The sequence below is a fragment of the Stegostoma tigrinum genome, unplaced genomic scaffold (assembly GCF_030684315.1).
Source record: "Stegostoma tigrinum isolate sSteTig4 unplaced genomic scaffold, sSteTig4.hap1 scaffold_291, whole genome shotgun sequence".
NCBI classification, from domain to species: Eukaryota; Metazoa; Chordata; class Chondrichthyes; order Orectolobiformes; family Stegostomatidae; genus Stegostoma; species Stegostoma tigrinum.
In genome coordinates, this window is record NW_026728219.1 from 215,018 (window position 1) to 230,322 (window position 15,305).

Consider the following 15,305-nt stretch of genomic DNA (forward strand, 5'->3'; position numbering starts at 1 on the left):
GATCTTATAGAGGTTTTTAACATCATTGAGGGGCATGGATAGACATAAATAGATAAGGTCTTTTCCCCAGGGTGGGGTACTCAAAAACTAGAGGGGCATAGGTTTAAGGTGAGAGGGGGAAAAGAGACCTGAGGGGCAACATTTTCACACAGAGGGTGGTGCGTGTATGGAATGAGCTGCCAGAGGAAGGGGTGGGGGCTGGTACAGAGACAGCATTTAAAAGGCATCTGGATGGGGACATGGATAGGAAGGGTTTAGAGGGATATGGGCCAAAGGCTGGTAAATGGGACGGGATCAGTTTAGGATATCCGGTCAGCTTGGACAGGCTGGATTGAAGGGCCTGTTTCCTTGCTGTATTACTCTACAACTCTCCTTCTACCTCAAGCCCTCCATTCCTGACAATATCCTGGTAAATATCTTCTGAGCCCTCTCCAGTTTAATAATATCCTTCTGATGACAGGGTGACCAGAACTGGGCACAGTGCTCCAGAAGAAGCCTCAATTTTCCCTGGATATCTTATGGTCTTATCACAAGAGCCTAAAGATATGGTCAGAAGTTCTAAGTTATAGGCATATGACACGTTTGAGAGAGGGAGAGAGAGAGAGAGAGAGAGAGAGAGAGAGACACTATTCTATTGACTCCTTATAATCCATCTCCCAGGAATTGCAAATAAAAATGGAACAGGATTACTTGGGATTCATGGCTGATCTGTTTCCCATCAGAAGGGGCCAGCTCGGTGGGTAGGAACAGGAAAAGCCAAGAGAACGGCTGGAGAAGCACAGCCCAGTTTGAGTGTGAGGGAGATCGGAGGGTGGAGAAACGGGAGCATTTCCTTAATAAGATCATCGGAACCTCAATCCTTTGCCCACTCCCCGCTCCCCAAGGCTTTCCATTCCCCACCAATCCAGCATTAGACAAGCTCTGCCTCGAGCATTCTTTGTGGAATGTTATGGCGCGGCTCCCTTGAGATTGAAAATTCCAAAGATTCGCCACTTTCCGAGCAAAGAGTTCCCTCCTCTGGCAGAACTGGGGTCTGGCGGAGAAAGAGAGAGAGAAACAGGAATCGTGCCAGCAGCAAAAAAGGAATTAGGCTGGACTGGAGAATGTCTGATAGAAAGGAGGGATTAGATGGGCTGCCGATAATTGAAGGACTGGGTGAGATCCTAAAGGAAGTCAAGTTAGAAACTGCAAAACTACTGGCCAGACATTTCCCGTCCTCTGATGTAGAGGTGGTGCCAAAGGACTGGGAAATTATAAACTTCAAAACACAGCACAGGAATGAGCCCAGAAAGCAGACTGTAACTTCCGATGCTGGAGAATCTGAGATAGGGTCTCGACCCGAAACGTCAACTTTCCCGCTCCTCTGATGCTGCCCGGCCTGCTGCATTCATCCAGCTTCACACCTTGTTATCTCTGTAATCCAGTCAGTCTCACAAGGAGTTATCAATGGGCATCAGGGGGAAACTCTTCACTGGTTGGAGTCATACCGGACATGCTGGAAGATGGTCATGGTTGTTGGGGCTCAGTTATTTCAGCTCCAGGACATCTCTGCAGGAGTTCCTCAGGGTGGTGTCCTAGGCCCAACCATCTTCAGCTGCTTCATCGATGACCTTCCCTCCATCATAAGGTCAGAAGTGGGGGATGTTTGCACAATGTTCAGCACCATTCGCAACTCCTCAGATACTGAAGCATCCCATGTCCAAATGCCACATGATCCGGGCAACATCCAGACTCAGGCCGATGAGTGGCAATAACATTCACACCACCACAATGAACATCCTCCTTTCCCCACCCCTCCTGTCCCCTCTCCCTCTCTCTCCACACTTACCCCTCCTCTCCCTTCTTCAACTTGCCCTCTCTCCCAGCACTCTCCCTTCCTCCTCCCCCATGTGCCCTCCTCAACTTGCCCATCCCTTCCTCTCCCTCTCTCCCTGCATTTTCCCACTTCCTCTCTCCCCTCTATCTCTCACAACCCCTTCTCCTCTCATCCCTAATCTACCTCCCCCTTTCCTCTCACCCGATCTCTCCCATTATGTCTCCCGAGCCCTCCTCCTCCTGTATCCCTCCCACCCATTCCTCCCTCCCTCCTCATTCGCATCATCTATCGCCCCAATTGTTATCACACTCTATCTCCACCCCAACTCACTCCATCCCCTCACTCCTCACCCCCTCCCTACCTCTGTCCATTCCACATACCTCCCTCCAACTCCTGCTTCACTCCCTCTCCCTGCCTGCCCTCCTGTCCCTCTAACGCTCTCACCCCCACTCCCCATTCCAGTGACCACCTCCTCTCTTCAACCTACCCCATCTCACTCTGCCTCTCCTCCTTTATCCCCCCTCCCTCCTTATTCCCCCTCCTTCAACCCCCTCCCTTACTTATTACCCCTCCTTAAAAACCCCTCCCTTTCTTATTCTGCCCCATCATCCTCCCTCCCTCCCTTATTACCCCTCCAACATCCTCCCTTATTCCCCCCCATCCTCCCTCCCTCCTTTATTCCGCCCTCCATTATTTTCCCTCCCTCCCTCCCTTATTCTCCCTCCATCATCCTCCCTCCCTTAATACCCCCTCCATCATCCTCCCTCTGTCCCTTATTCTCCCCTCCATCATCCTCCCTCACTCCATTATTCCCCCCTCCTTCATCCCCCCTTCCTTAATACCCCCTCCATCATCCTCCCTCCCTTATTCCCCTTTCCATCGTCCTCCCTCCCTCCCTTATTACCCCTCCAACATCCTCCCTCCCTCCCTTACTCCACCCTCCTTCATCCTCCTCCCTCCTTTATTAGCCCCTCCATCATCCTCCCTCCCTTATTCCCCACTCCATCATCCTCCCTCCCTCCCTTATTCCCCCTCGGTCCTCCTTCCTCCCTCCTTTATTCCCCCTCCCTCCCTTATTCCCCCTCCATCATCATCCCTCCCTCCATTATCCCCCCCAACATCCTCCTCCCTCCCTTATTAGCCCTTCCATCATTTCCCTCCCTCCCTCCCTTAATCCCCCCTCCATCATTCTCCCTCCCTCCCTTATGCCCCCCTCCATCATCCTCCCTCCCTTATTAATCCGCCAACATACTCCCTCCATCCCTTACCTTATTCCCCCTCCGTCCTCCCTCCTCCCTCCTTTATTCCCCCTCCATTATTCTCCCTCACTCCCTTATTCCCCCCCAACATCCTCCTCCCTCCCTTATTAGCCCTTCCATCATTCCCCTCCCTCCCTTATTCCCCCCTCCATCATTCTCCCTCCCTCCTTTATTCCTCCCTCCATCATTCTCCCTCCATCCCTTATTCCCCACCAACATCCTCCTCCCTCCCTTATTAGCCCTTCCATCATCCCCTCACTCCCTTATTACCCCCTCCATCATCCTCCTCCCTCCCTTATTTCCCCTCCCTTATTCCCCCCATCATCCTCCCTCCTGCATGCCTCATTCCTTCACATCTCCCACCCTCCTTTTCCCCCTCCCCTCTTCTCTCGCCATCGTGGCCTTGAGGACTTGGCTTTCCGAGTCACAGACCCGTGACCTGAGCTCCGACCCTGAGCCCCACCCCCAGGCCCTAAGCCCCTCACCTCACCTCACCACTGTGCCCTGCCCTTCCCCAAAAGGTCCGCCCCTGAGTCCCTTCCGCTCAACCATCTCCCCTTTTCTTCACCACCCCCCACCCCAACAACCACTCCCCCGCTCATCACAGCCTCGCTCCCTCACCCCTTAGCCCCACCATCTTCCCTTGCCTTCTCCCTTCTCCCCGTGAGGCCCACCCGCTAGCCCTGAACCCATCCCGTCTGCCCTGGGTGCCTCCCCCGCTCACCATCCTCTCCCCTGAGCCCCTCCCCTTGAGCATCAACCTCCTCCCCATGAGCCCCACCCGCACCCTCTGATCCCCACCCCACTCCCCTTGAGACCCACCCCTCTGCCCTGAGCCCCTCCCCTACCCTGAGCCCGTAAGGCAACCCTGAGGCCCCCAAAACTCTACTCTGATTCCCACACTTTCCTCATGAGCCCCACCCCTCTCTGCCTGGCCCCTCCCCCTGAGCCACACCCCCCTCCCACTGAGCCCCTCCCTCTCCCCATGAGCCCCTCCCCACCTCCCATTGAGCTCCTCCTCCTCCCCCTGAGCCACACCCCACTCCCAATGAGCCCCTCCCTCTCACTGTGAGCCCCACCCCTCTTCCCACTGAGCTCCTCCCCTTTAGCCCATTCCACCTCCCCTGAGCCCAACCCTGCTTTCACTGAGCCCCGCCCCCTCCCCGTCAGCACCTCCCCTCCTCCCACTGAGCTCCTCCCCCTCGCTCCTGAGCCACACCTCTGTCCCCTGAGCCCCGCTCCCTTACCCTGCGGCCCCCCCCCGCCAACACAGCCCATGAGCACCGGCCCATCCCCTGAGCCCCGCCCCATCCACCGGAGCCCCTCCCCTAACCATGAGCCCACCCACACCCCCCCGTGATCCCCGCCCCCCCCACCTGTAGCCCCGCCCCACCCACCCGGAGCCCCGCCCCGAGCCCCTCCCCCCCCGACGGCGGGGCCGGTATAAGGGCGAGTCGGTGGGGTGGGCGCGGCCTGCGGAGCGGCGCCTGAGTCGGACCCGGTCTCCGTTGCGGCGATGGCGTGTCACCGCCTGGTGCTGGTGCGGCACGGCGAGAGCACCTGGAACCAGGAGAACCGCTTCTGCGGCTGGTTCGACGCGGAGCTGAGCGAGAAGGGGGTCGGCGAGGCGCAGCGGGGGGCCGAGGCCCTGCGGGATGCCGGCTACCTGTTCGACTGCTGCTACACCTCGGTGCTGCGGAGGGCCATCCGCACCCTCTGGATCATCCTGGACACCACCGACCAGATGTGGCTGCCCGTCACCCGCTCCTGGCGCCTCAACGAGCGGCACTACGGCGCCCTGACCGGCCTCAACAAGGCGGAGACCGCCGCTCGCCACGGGGAGGAGCAGGTCCGCGTCTGGAGGAGGTCGTTCGACATCCCGCCGCCCCCCATGGACGCCGAGCACCCGTACCACAGCACTATCAGCAAGGTGAGCGAGTAGTCTGAGAGATTCCCCCCCCCCCCCCGCCACCCAACAGGGGGGTAAAGGTCAGTGAGTAGTCTAAGAGAACCCACTCCCCTACAGGTGGGTAAAGGTGAGTGAGTAGTCTGAGAGATCCCCTCTCCCTCACAGTGGGGTAAAGGTGAGCGAGTAGTCTGAGATCTTCCCCCCCCCCCCCACAGGGGGGTAAAGGTGTGTGAGTAGTCTGAGATTCCCCTCTTCTGGCCCCAGGCAGGACAAGATGAGCAAGTAATCAGAGCTCACTGCTAATGTGAACGTGGGGTGCCTGTGGTGGAAGGTGGTGGGTGGGGTGCCCATAAAAGCCCCTGTCACTAATACCTGCCTTTTAGCAGGTTGGAGTGGTGATAGACTGGATGGGAAGGGTTTGTGGGGTTAAATGAGCTTGGATGGGACCTGGCTGGTGGAGTGGGCAGAAATCAGGAGGTGAGAGATGGTCGTGGACTATCTGCCCACCCAAACTGATGGGATACTAAGGAGATATTTGCTCCTGCGTCACTGGGATTATCTGGTGCAGACCCTTTGTTCTACTGGATGGTTTTTTGTTTTCTGCATGTGTTTCCCAATGCTGCTTACTGCCTCCTTGAGGAAGACGTAGCATTTTAAATCCAGTTCCGGGCAGGGTCTTTCACTGAGCGTCTCCACGTTTTTAAGTCTGTTCTTTTTCCTCCTCCCCCCATTTCAGTGAGACGTGCAGTTTCTCTCAATCCTCCACGCATTCCCTCTTGTCTCTCTCACTGAGTAAATGGAGTGGAAGATCTTGTGCACCACATCCTGTGAATCAGCCACTCTGAGTCAACTTTTTTTATTTGCCCATCCCATTTCATCCCTCTCTGTTTTCTCTGTCCACAACTGAAGCAACAGATGTGGAACTGGCCCTCTCAAAACTCATTGCTGGCAGAGTACTTCCTTATAGAATCAGCCTGGGGTGGTAAATAGGGCTACTTGCTGGCATTTGTTCCCTTGAGATTTCTGCAGGGAATTTTAACCTCAAACGTTCTGCATCTCAGGAGGTTTTCAGAGAATTCTTTGGCCTTTGGCATAAATCTCCTGCTCCCATATCTGATTTGAAAATGCCCTCTTGCTCCGAACACTACCTCCCACCCCCAACTGCACTGCAGCCCCCATTTCCCCCCCTGCCACCGAACAATCTTATCCATATTGACCATACACTCATTGCTGTCCCAATCCTGTGTTTTTTAACTTCTTTTTCTCTTCTGTAAGATGTGATATTAATCTCTTTAACAAGATTGATTTATGGCAGAGCTTGAGTTTAGTCAGTTACAGAATAACGGAAACAGAGACCCTTTGGTCTAACTCATCTGTGCCGACCAGGTATCCCAATCTCACCTCGTCCTGATTCCGAACATTTGTCTGATTTATTTTTTAAATCCCTCTACCCCTTCCTATTCATGTATCCGTCCAGAAGCCTTTGTAAATGTTGTAATTGTCATCAGCCTCCATCAATTTCTCTGGCAGCTCGTTCCATGCACACATCACCCTCAGTGGAAAAAGCTGCCCCTCGGGTCCCTTTTAACTGTTTCCCCTTTCACCTTAAAAGTCCAAACCTACAGAGTTTTTACCCAAAGTTGGGGTGTTGGGGGGGGAAAGCTGTGAGTGGTGGGGAAGACCTTGTCTATTTACCCCTAACTGTGTCCCTCATGGTTCCTTAAACCTCTAAGGTCACCCCTCTGCCTCTGATGCTGCAGGGGAAATAGCTCCAGCCTATTCAGCCTCTCCGTCGCTCAAACCCTCCAGCTCTGGCAACGTTCTCGTAAATCTTTTCTGAACCCTTTCAAGTTGCACAACATCCTTTCCAAAGCAGGGAGAGCAGAATTGAATGCCGTATTCCAAAAGTGGCCTCATCAATGTCCCATACAGCCATAACATGACGTCCCAAGTGCTACACTCATGCACTGACCAGTGAAAGCAACCATGCCAAGCACCTTCGATCACGTTCTCTACCTATGACTGGCACTGCACCCTGAGGTCTGTCTGGGAACATTTCCCAGAGCTCTCCCATGAAATGTATCAGTCCTGCCCTGATTTGCCTTTCCAAAATGCAGCTCCTCGCACTTATCCAAGTTAAACTCCATCTGCCAATCTTTGGAGCCCATCTGATTGGAGTCCTGTTGGACTCTTGAGAGAGCCACCTTCACTGCCCAGTACGAATCGTTTGGTGCCTCTGAGTTGAGAATACACAGCCATTCAATATGTTGATAGTTAAGCCAGTAAACCCTTTTTGTCTGCAAGGGAATCAAGGGAGGGGGAGAGAAACAGCTGAGGCAGAAGATCAACTTTGACTTTTTTTAAAAACCGTAGAGCACCTTTTTAGAGATTCATCAAATTAGGCTTGGTATCTCCTAAATTTAGGACAAAGGTGTGGCCAAATGACTGTTTGTTTTGTTTCCCAACACATTAAAGAGGAACTGCCAGGGTGGACAAATTATCTCCAGTGGGGATTCCAGAACTAGGGATATAGTCTGAGCGTGAAGGCTAAACTGTCCAGGAGAGATGTTGGGCTGTGCCTGTGAGCGAGAGGGGTTTTTGAACTCTCCTGCACAAACAGCAGTGCTTGATGCTGCATCAGTTGTTAGTTTGAGGTCTGAGGATGGATTTGTTTCAGTTAAGCCAAGCTTTTGGGCCTGAGGTGGTTGTATGAGGTTAGGTGGCAGATTGGCCGTGATCTCTCCGAATGGCATGGGACCAGCTTGGGGAGGAGTTTTGGGGGAGGGGGGTGGCGGGGTGCAGTGGGTGGTAGCAAATAGCCTAGCCATGTTCCTGTGTCCCTTTTTAAAAAATTTTTATAACATATTCAAGTCATTGGGTTTTCTTAAAATGATGTTCCCTGAACAAATAAAACAATAGAATGTATATTCTTGGGATGTTGGTGCAGAGCACTGGAACGTACTTGGCTCAGATTTGAAGTTCTGTACAAACACCTTCTCCCAGTTTTGTTTTGAAGGCATAGCTTTTGTTTTGACATCAATTTTGTTTTTGTTGAAGTGAGGGTTTTCCCTGCCTCCTCTTTTATTTCTCAGGCACGTCGCTATGAGGGTCTAAAGGCCTGTGAGCTGCCAACCTGTGAGAGCCTAAAGGACACCATTGCACGGGCCCTGCCATTCTGGAATGATGTGGTGGTGCCGCAGATCAAGGCGGGCAAGAGGGTGCTGATTGCGGCCCATGGCAACAGCCTGCGTGGCATCGTCAAGCACTTGGAGGGTAAGCAGTTCTGAGACTGGAGTCCCCTTTTTCCCTTTTCCACAACAAACATCATTACAATATGAGCAGCCCATTTTGACTAGGGTCGGTATCACTGAAATGGTAGTCCAGCAGTCATTGCCCATCCCTCATTGAGTGTCGACCTTATTGCTGCAGGTCTGGAGTCTCCTGTAGACTGTCAGGTAAGGATGGCAGGTCCCTTCCCAAAAGGAAGCGATTGGATTCTCTTTCTCTGATAACCACTGGTGAATCCATGGCCATCGTTAGGATGTCAGATTGCAGATTTTAAACAAAATTTGAATTCTGCCCACCCCCCATCTGCAATGGCAGGGTTCGAACTCCAGTCCCCAGAACATGAGCTTGGTTTTGGGATTAACAGTCCATCTATCACCTCGCCTTGAGGAAATAACCCTTTTCATTACCAGCCAGGCTCCGAGCTTGAATTCGGGTTGGGGTGGAAAAACACTGGTAGTGGGCAGCCCTGGTCACAGGTCCTCCCTCCCCAGAGGTGAACCAACACTTTTCTGTCTACCTAGAAGGTCAGGTGTTATCGGAGATGCTAGTGATGTCGGCAAACAGTTGGCATTTCAAAGCCTGGTGTGACTCTTCAACCCTGGCTGGTCACTCGAGTCTACAACTAGTGGGTAATGAGTGTTCCAGGGTTATCTGAAAGCTTTCGCCCTTTTAAAAGCCACTATCAGGGCAGGGTGGAATCTTGCTGTATGCAGCAGCAGGGATATTAGGTGACTGGCTGTGTGGAGGTGTTGGTTACAACTTGACATTCAAGTTATGGAGGCTCTGTTTCCACCCTGGAATCAGGAGAGGACCGAATACAAACTGAAAGAACTGCGGACACTGTAAATGAGGAACACAAAACAGAAATTGCTAGAAAAGCTCAGGTCTGGTGGCATTTGAAGTGGCTGGGTCGGGGGGGCGGGGGTTGGTAGTGGTGAGAGAGAGGAGTCAGTTCACGTTTTAGGTCTAGTGACACTAGTGGCCCATTTTCATGAGTGAGTCTCTCTCTCTCTCTCTCTCTCTCTCTCTCTCTCGTTGTGGAGAGGTCACTTCTCCCCACCCCAGTCACTCCTTAAACCTGACGCTCACATTTACTGTTACTGACGGCAGCTGTTAGAGGTCCCCCCCCCCCCCACCTCAGCAATCGAGATTCCAGTGCTACTAATAACCACAGCAAACCCAGCCAGTGTGTGACCCAAGTGAGCAGAGACACCCTCAGTAAATGTCAGATATTCTAAGGAGTCCATCTCTAACTCTGTGTGACCTGGGCACTATTAGTGTAGCACTAACCCATGCTCTAAAGGTGCCAAGTCCCTTTAGCAAATTTCAGCACAAGTGGCTGATTTCTAGTCACTAAGGATATGGTTTTAGTGACTGATTATTTCATGGCACTTAACCAAGGATGACTTTTTTCTTTTTTTTGTGCCTTTTGCTGCTTGCAACTCAACTTTCTTTTTTTAAGAAAGGAGTCTCCTGTCTATTTCCACCCCCCACCACTGTTGGCATCATCTAAAGATTGCAGGCAGCACGGTGGCTCGAGTTTGCACCACTGCCCAACGGTGCCAGGGACCTGGGTTCTATTCCAGCCTGAGCAGCTGTCTGTGGGAGTTGGCATGTTTGTTCCCAGTGTGCCTCTCTCAGAAATGCAGTGATAGGGTTATGGGGGTGATTCTGGGGTGGAATGTGCTTCCGAGGGTCGGTGGGGACTTGATGTGCTAAAGGGCCTGTTCCCGTACCGCAGGGTTGTCTGTCTCTCACTGCTTTTAGCCATGTAGACAACTACCCAGTGAGTGTAGCTGACAGCAAATTGCACATCTGGTTTCTATGTGGCAAGTGATAGCTAATCCTTTAAACAGGAGGAATGTCCACCTGAGTTTCATAGCTGCTTTTTAATTCTTTCCCCCCACCCTTCAGGTATGTCTGACGCAGCTATCATGGATCTCAACCTGCCGACTGGGATCCCCATTGTCTATGAGCTGGATGCTAACCTGAAGCCAACTGGCCCCATGAAGTTCCTGGGGGATGAGGCGACTGTAAAAGCAGCAATGGAGGCTGTGGCTTCACAAGGCAAGGTTAAGAAGTGAACCCCAAGGGGCCAGCAGCTGCCCAGATTTCAGACAGTGTGCCAAGTCTCAGTTTTTTTTTAAAACCCATGTTGCTGTTTATTGATCGCTTTAAATTAAACTGCACTATGTTTAGATCAGTTTTGTCCCTGTTTATCACCAGCCACTGAACTGTTGCTTAAATTTGATGCTTAACAAAACTCTAACCTGAATTGCTACAATCTGAAGTGTTCAAGACCTACACACCTCTGGTTAACATTAACACACGGTCAAATTCTGCCGAGATGGGCTGTGGGGGAGGGGAGAGGGGGCAGGGGGGGAGAATCTTGAGAATTGTCACAGTCTGACCTTTTTAGCCTCCTGCCTGCGAAGAACTTTTTTAAAAAATCCCTCCCAACTGTCTGATTCTTGCTATCTCTCCTCTACTTGGCTGCCTGGTTTTATTGTAGAAGTATCTCGCCACACTCTCCTCTCCTCCTACCCCACCGTCTCTTCCCTTCAATTTGCCTTACTGGCTGTGCACCTGAATTTCTATCCTGGGGAGAGAGAGAACACAAGTTTGTCTTTACTAGTGATAATGGGAACTGCAGATGCTGGAGAATCCAAGACAACAGTGTGGAGTTGGATGAACACAGCAGGCCAAGCAGCATCTCAGGAGTACAAAAGCTGACGTTTTGGGCCTAGACCCTTCATCAGAGAAGGGGATGGGGTGAGGGTTCTGGAATAAATAGGGGGAGGCGGACCAAAGATGGTGAGAAAAGATGGGGGGGGAGGTAGGGAGGGGATAGGTCAGTCTGGGGATGACGGACAGGTCAAGGAGGTGGGATGACGTTAGTAGGTAGGAAATGGAGGTGCAGCTTGGGGTGGGAGGAAGGGATGGGTGAGAGGAAGAACAGGTTAGGGAGGCAGAGTCAGACTGGGCTGGTTGTGTGGTGCAGTGGGGAGAGGGGAAGAACTGGGCTGGTTTTGAGATGCGGTGGGGTGAGGGGAGATTTTTGAAGTTGAAGTCCATATTGATACCATTGGGCTGCAGGGTTCCCAAGCAGAATGAGTTGCTCCATCTTTGGTCTGCCTCCCCCTCTCTCCCTATTTATTCCAGAACCCTCACCCAATCCCCCTCTCTGAAGGGTCTAGGCCCGAAATGTCAGCTTTTGTGCTCCTGAGGTGCTGCTAGGCCTGCTGTGTTCATCCAGCTTCACACTTTTTATTATCTTTGTCTCTTACTAAATTTTTGCCTCGCGCGCCCCCCCCCCCTTGCTCCTCCTGCCCCTCTTTTTTTTTTTCACAACATCCAGAGGCAAGGTGTCTGTGTGTACAAACAAACCCCTAACAGTACTGCGGCCATGATATAAATTTTTATCTACCACTATTCACCAGAAGTAGGGCTCCCCTGAACACAAACACTGAAGCTGCTGGAAAAACTCAGCAGGTCTGGCAACATCAGTGAAGGGGAAAAACAGTTCATGTTTTGGGTCTGGTCACCCTCAGCAAATCTGAAAGCTTTGCAATGTGGTATATGTATCCCAATAATCCTGACCTTTTTGTTGTATTTAACCAATTTAGATCGACAAATAAAACCCCAACAGTAACTTGTTTTAAATCTGAAAGTTGGGATGCAGAGAGCAATTCAATACCCTAATCGCAGTGTGGAATTATAGCCAGTGCTAGACTTTTTGGAGAGCTCTACAGTGTTGACTTTATTGACCTTTGTGTGCCCCACCCCTCAAGTCAGCTTTCAGAGCAAGCCTCTCATTCTGAAGAGGTCACACCCCCTCCTCCTCCGCCCCCCCCCCCCCCCCCAAACCCCTCGGTCTCCTCCTGCTGCTCTTTACGCCTGAGGCTCACATTACTGTTAGAGGGACAGTGCAACTGTTAATGACTTCAATCGAGATTCCAGTGCTATTTATAACCACTGCAAACCCAGCCAGCGTGTGTGACCCAAGTGAGCAGAGGCACCCTCAGTAAATGTCAGAGATATTCTAAGGAGTCCCTATAGCGTAGGCGCTAATGCACTCTCGCTCGAGGAGCCAAGTTCTTTTGGCAGATTTTCAGCACAAGTGGGCCCTTTTCTCTCACACACACCAAGTGCACGGTTTCCATTTTCATGAAATTAAGTGCAAAACTTGGCTATTTCATGGCACTCAACCAAAGATGACTGAGCTTTTGCTGCTTGTGATCCACACAGCTACTAACTTTCTCTTTTTATTTTAAAAAAGTGTGTGTGAAAGAGAGAGAAACTGCCATCTAAATTGAGTTTTGCGGAAGAAAATCTGTACAACAACGTTGCAACTTGTCAAAATCATTGGCAACTCAGTGGCTAGCACTGCTGACCCAAGGACTCTGGTTTGATTCCAGCCCCAGGCTGAGTGGAGCTGGTACGTTTCCTTATCCCTCCTGCGTGCGTGGGTTTTCTGCGGGTGCTCCAGTTGTCTCTTTCTCTCTTCCCCCCCCCCCCCCCCCCCCCCCCCGCCAGACCCCACACGCAGTCAAAACCATGCAGGTTAGGTGGATCAGTCCTGGAGAATGCAGGCATGAGTGACGATGTGCTAAGTAGCCTGTTCCCACACTTTGCAGGGCAGTGTGAAAACAAAACCAGGTGAAGCCCAAGGGGCCAGTAGCTGGCTGCCCAGATTTCTGGCAGCATAAGTGTCAGGCTACCAGCTTATTTTTTAAACAAGTCGACTGAACCGAACCTAACTATGTTTGCATCTGTTTATCCTTGGGCACTAAGTGGCACTTAACCAAGCTCTGAATTGCTACAGTTCTGAAGTGTTTTGTCCCGTACAAAACGTCAGTCACAGTGGCTGGGGCCAGGTTCTGCCTGGATGTGTCGGTGAGAATTGTGTGGAAAAACTGGAGCATTGTCATAGTCATAGTCTGACGCTGTCAGTCCCTTTCTGCCTCCAAAGAACTGATTTTGCTTTTTTAACCCCAATTCGGAGGTTCTTACTATTTCTGCTGTCTGTCCAACTACTCTCTTCTCTTGGCTCTATCCTATCGTTTACTCCCAACCCTTCCCTATTACTTGCGCATTAGATTCCCTACAGTGTGGAAACAGGCCCTTCAGCCCAACACTGCCCCTTGAAGTATCCCACAAACCCCTGAACACTACAGGCAATTTAGCATAGCTGATCCACCTAGCCTGCACATCTTTGGACTGTGGAGGAAACCCACGCAGACACAGAGAGAAGGTGCAAACTCCACACAGACAGTTACCCGAGGCTGGAATTGAACTCGGGTCCCTGGCGCTGTGAGGCTGCAGTGCTAACCACTGAGCCACCGTGCCGCTCCTTAAACTGACCTTTTCCTGTACTATTTCTGAAGAAGGGTCCAGACCCAAAACGTCAGCTTCCTGCTCCTCTGATGCTGCTTCGCCTACTGTGTTCATCCCACTCTACACCTTGTTATCTCAGATTCTCCAGCATCTGCAGTTCCTACTGTCTCTTTTCCTCTCCAGCATCAGTTCTGAAGAAGGATCACCAGACCCGAAACATAACTCTTGATTTCTGCCCCCCCCCCCCTCACAGATGCTGCCAGACCTGCTGAGCTTGTTTCCCAGAAACTTTATTTTTGTTTCTCACTATTCTCGACTTTATTGTACAATTGTCCCAACAACCCTCTGTCCTGCCCAGCCCCCTACCTCTGTTTTTTACCCTTCGTGACCTTTTCATTTCTCTTGCTAGTTAAGCACCTGAATTTCTATCCCTGGCAGTGGGGCTGTAGTGCACTTGAGGGGGAGAAACAGCAGTTTATATTTTACTGAATTTTGCCCCTTTCACAACATGTGTGGACAAACTCACCTCGACCAGTACTGTAGCTAGGTTACACACTTATACTGCCCTTATTCATCAGACTTGTTCCTCAGTAAGCAGAATGCAGGAAATCCTAATGCTTTAATAATATTGACACACACACACCCCCCTTCCCCTAGCGCCAACTACAGTCGTGTCTCAGATACAGTAAGGTGGGTACACAGCTGCACTAAATGGGGAGAGAAATGTTTAAAAGTTGATGAATTGTGGGAAATAAGCACACGCAACTGAACAAAACACGCCTGGATGGGAGAAAGGATGATGTCCAACAATTTTTAAAAGTTTTCTTTAAAAATGAAGAAGAAAATATAGGTGTTAAGAGATGTACAAGCATGTTAAATCCAGCCCAGTTCCAAAATAACATGCCACAAACCGAGAGAATGCACAAGAACTTGTGAAACATTAAGCTGCCCAGTTTCCCAAATCCACATGACCGAGCTGTGAGTGCCATCGCCTCTGGCCTGCTGCTTCATGCCAGAACAGGGAGCCAAGTGGAAAATTCCCTTGAACCTGCCCAGAGCTCGCTCATGCCCCCTCTACACCTCACCTCTTGTGCAATTTCTATGCTGGGAATTCATTAAAACCAGAGACTGGAAGTTTGTGTCACCTCGAACCAGGATCATGCAGTGGGAGCGCATCCCCAAGTTCCCCATTGGTCCCACTGCTACAACGGTGTAGTCAATCTAAACTGACACACAAACCAATCAGCATCATTTTTTTTGGAGATAACAAGGTGTAGAGCTGGATGAACACAGCAGGCCAAACAACAACATAGGATCAGGAAGGCTTCCTGTGCCTCTGATGCTGCTTGGCCTGCTGTGATCATCCAGCTCTGTTATCTCAGATTCTCCAGCATCTGCAGTTGCTGCTTTCTATGAAACATTACCTATGCATTGCTCCGACAGTGGTAGGGAGCCTGGAGATGCTGAGTTGTACGCTCCCAATCTCCTGTGCGAGACTGCCACCTCCTGGCAGAAAGGCCACACTGCTGCCATACCAGGGTGAAGAGGCAGTGGGTCACATTGAAGAGCAGGAACAAAAGAAGAGCACTTGTGGGGAATTCCTCTCTTTGCTACCTGCCTCCTCACCCACAACCACTGCCCCTCCCGCTCAAATTGTGGTTTGCACTCGAACACAAAAACTGCTCGAATGAAAGGA

General features: G+C 51.3%; 1 protein-coding gene across 1 annotated transcript; it reads left to right on the top strand.

Moving 5' to 3' along the window:
* Positions 1 to 4,491: 4,491 nt before the first annotated feature.
* Positions 4,492 to 10,470, top strand: LOC125447966 (phosphoglycerate mutase 2-like). The gene is made up of 3 exons (XM_059643842.1): positions 4,492 to 5,005; positions 8,077 to 8,257; positions 10,187 to 10,470. The coding sequence occupies exons 1-3, from the start codon at positions 4,592 to 4,594 to the stop codon at positions 10,354 to 10,356; spliced, it is 765 nt and encodes a 254-aa protein (XP_059499825.1). The 5' UTR covers positions 4,492 to 4,591; the 3' UTR covers positions 10,357 to 10,470.
* The last annotated feature ends 4,835 nt before the right edge of the window (positions 10,471 to 15,305 follow it).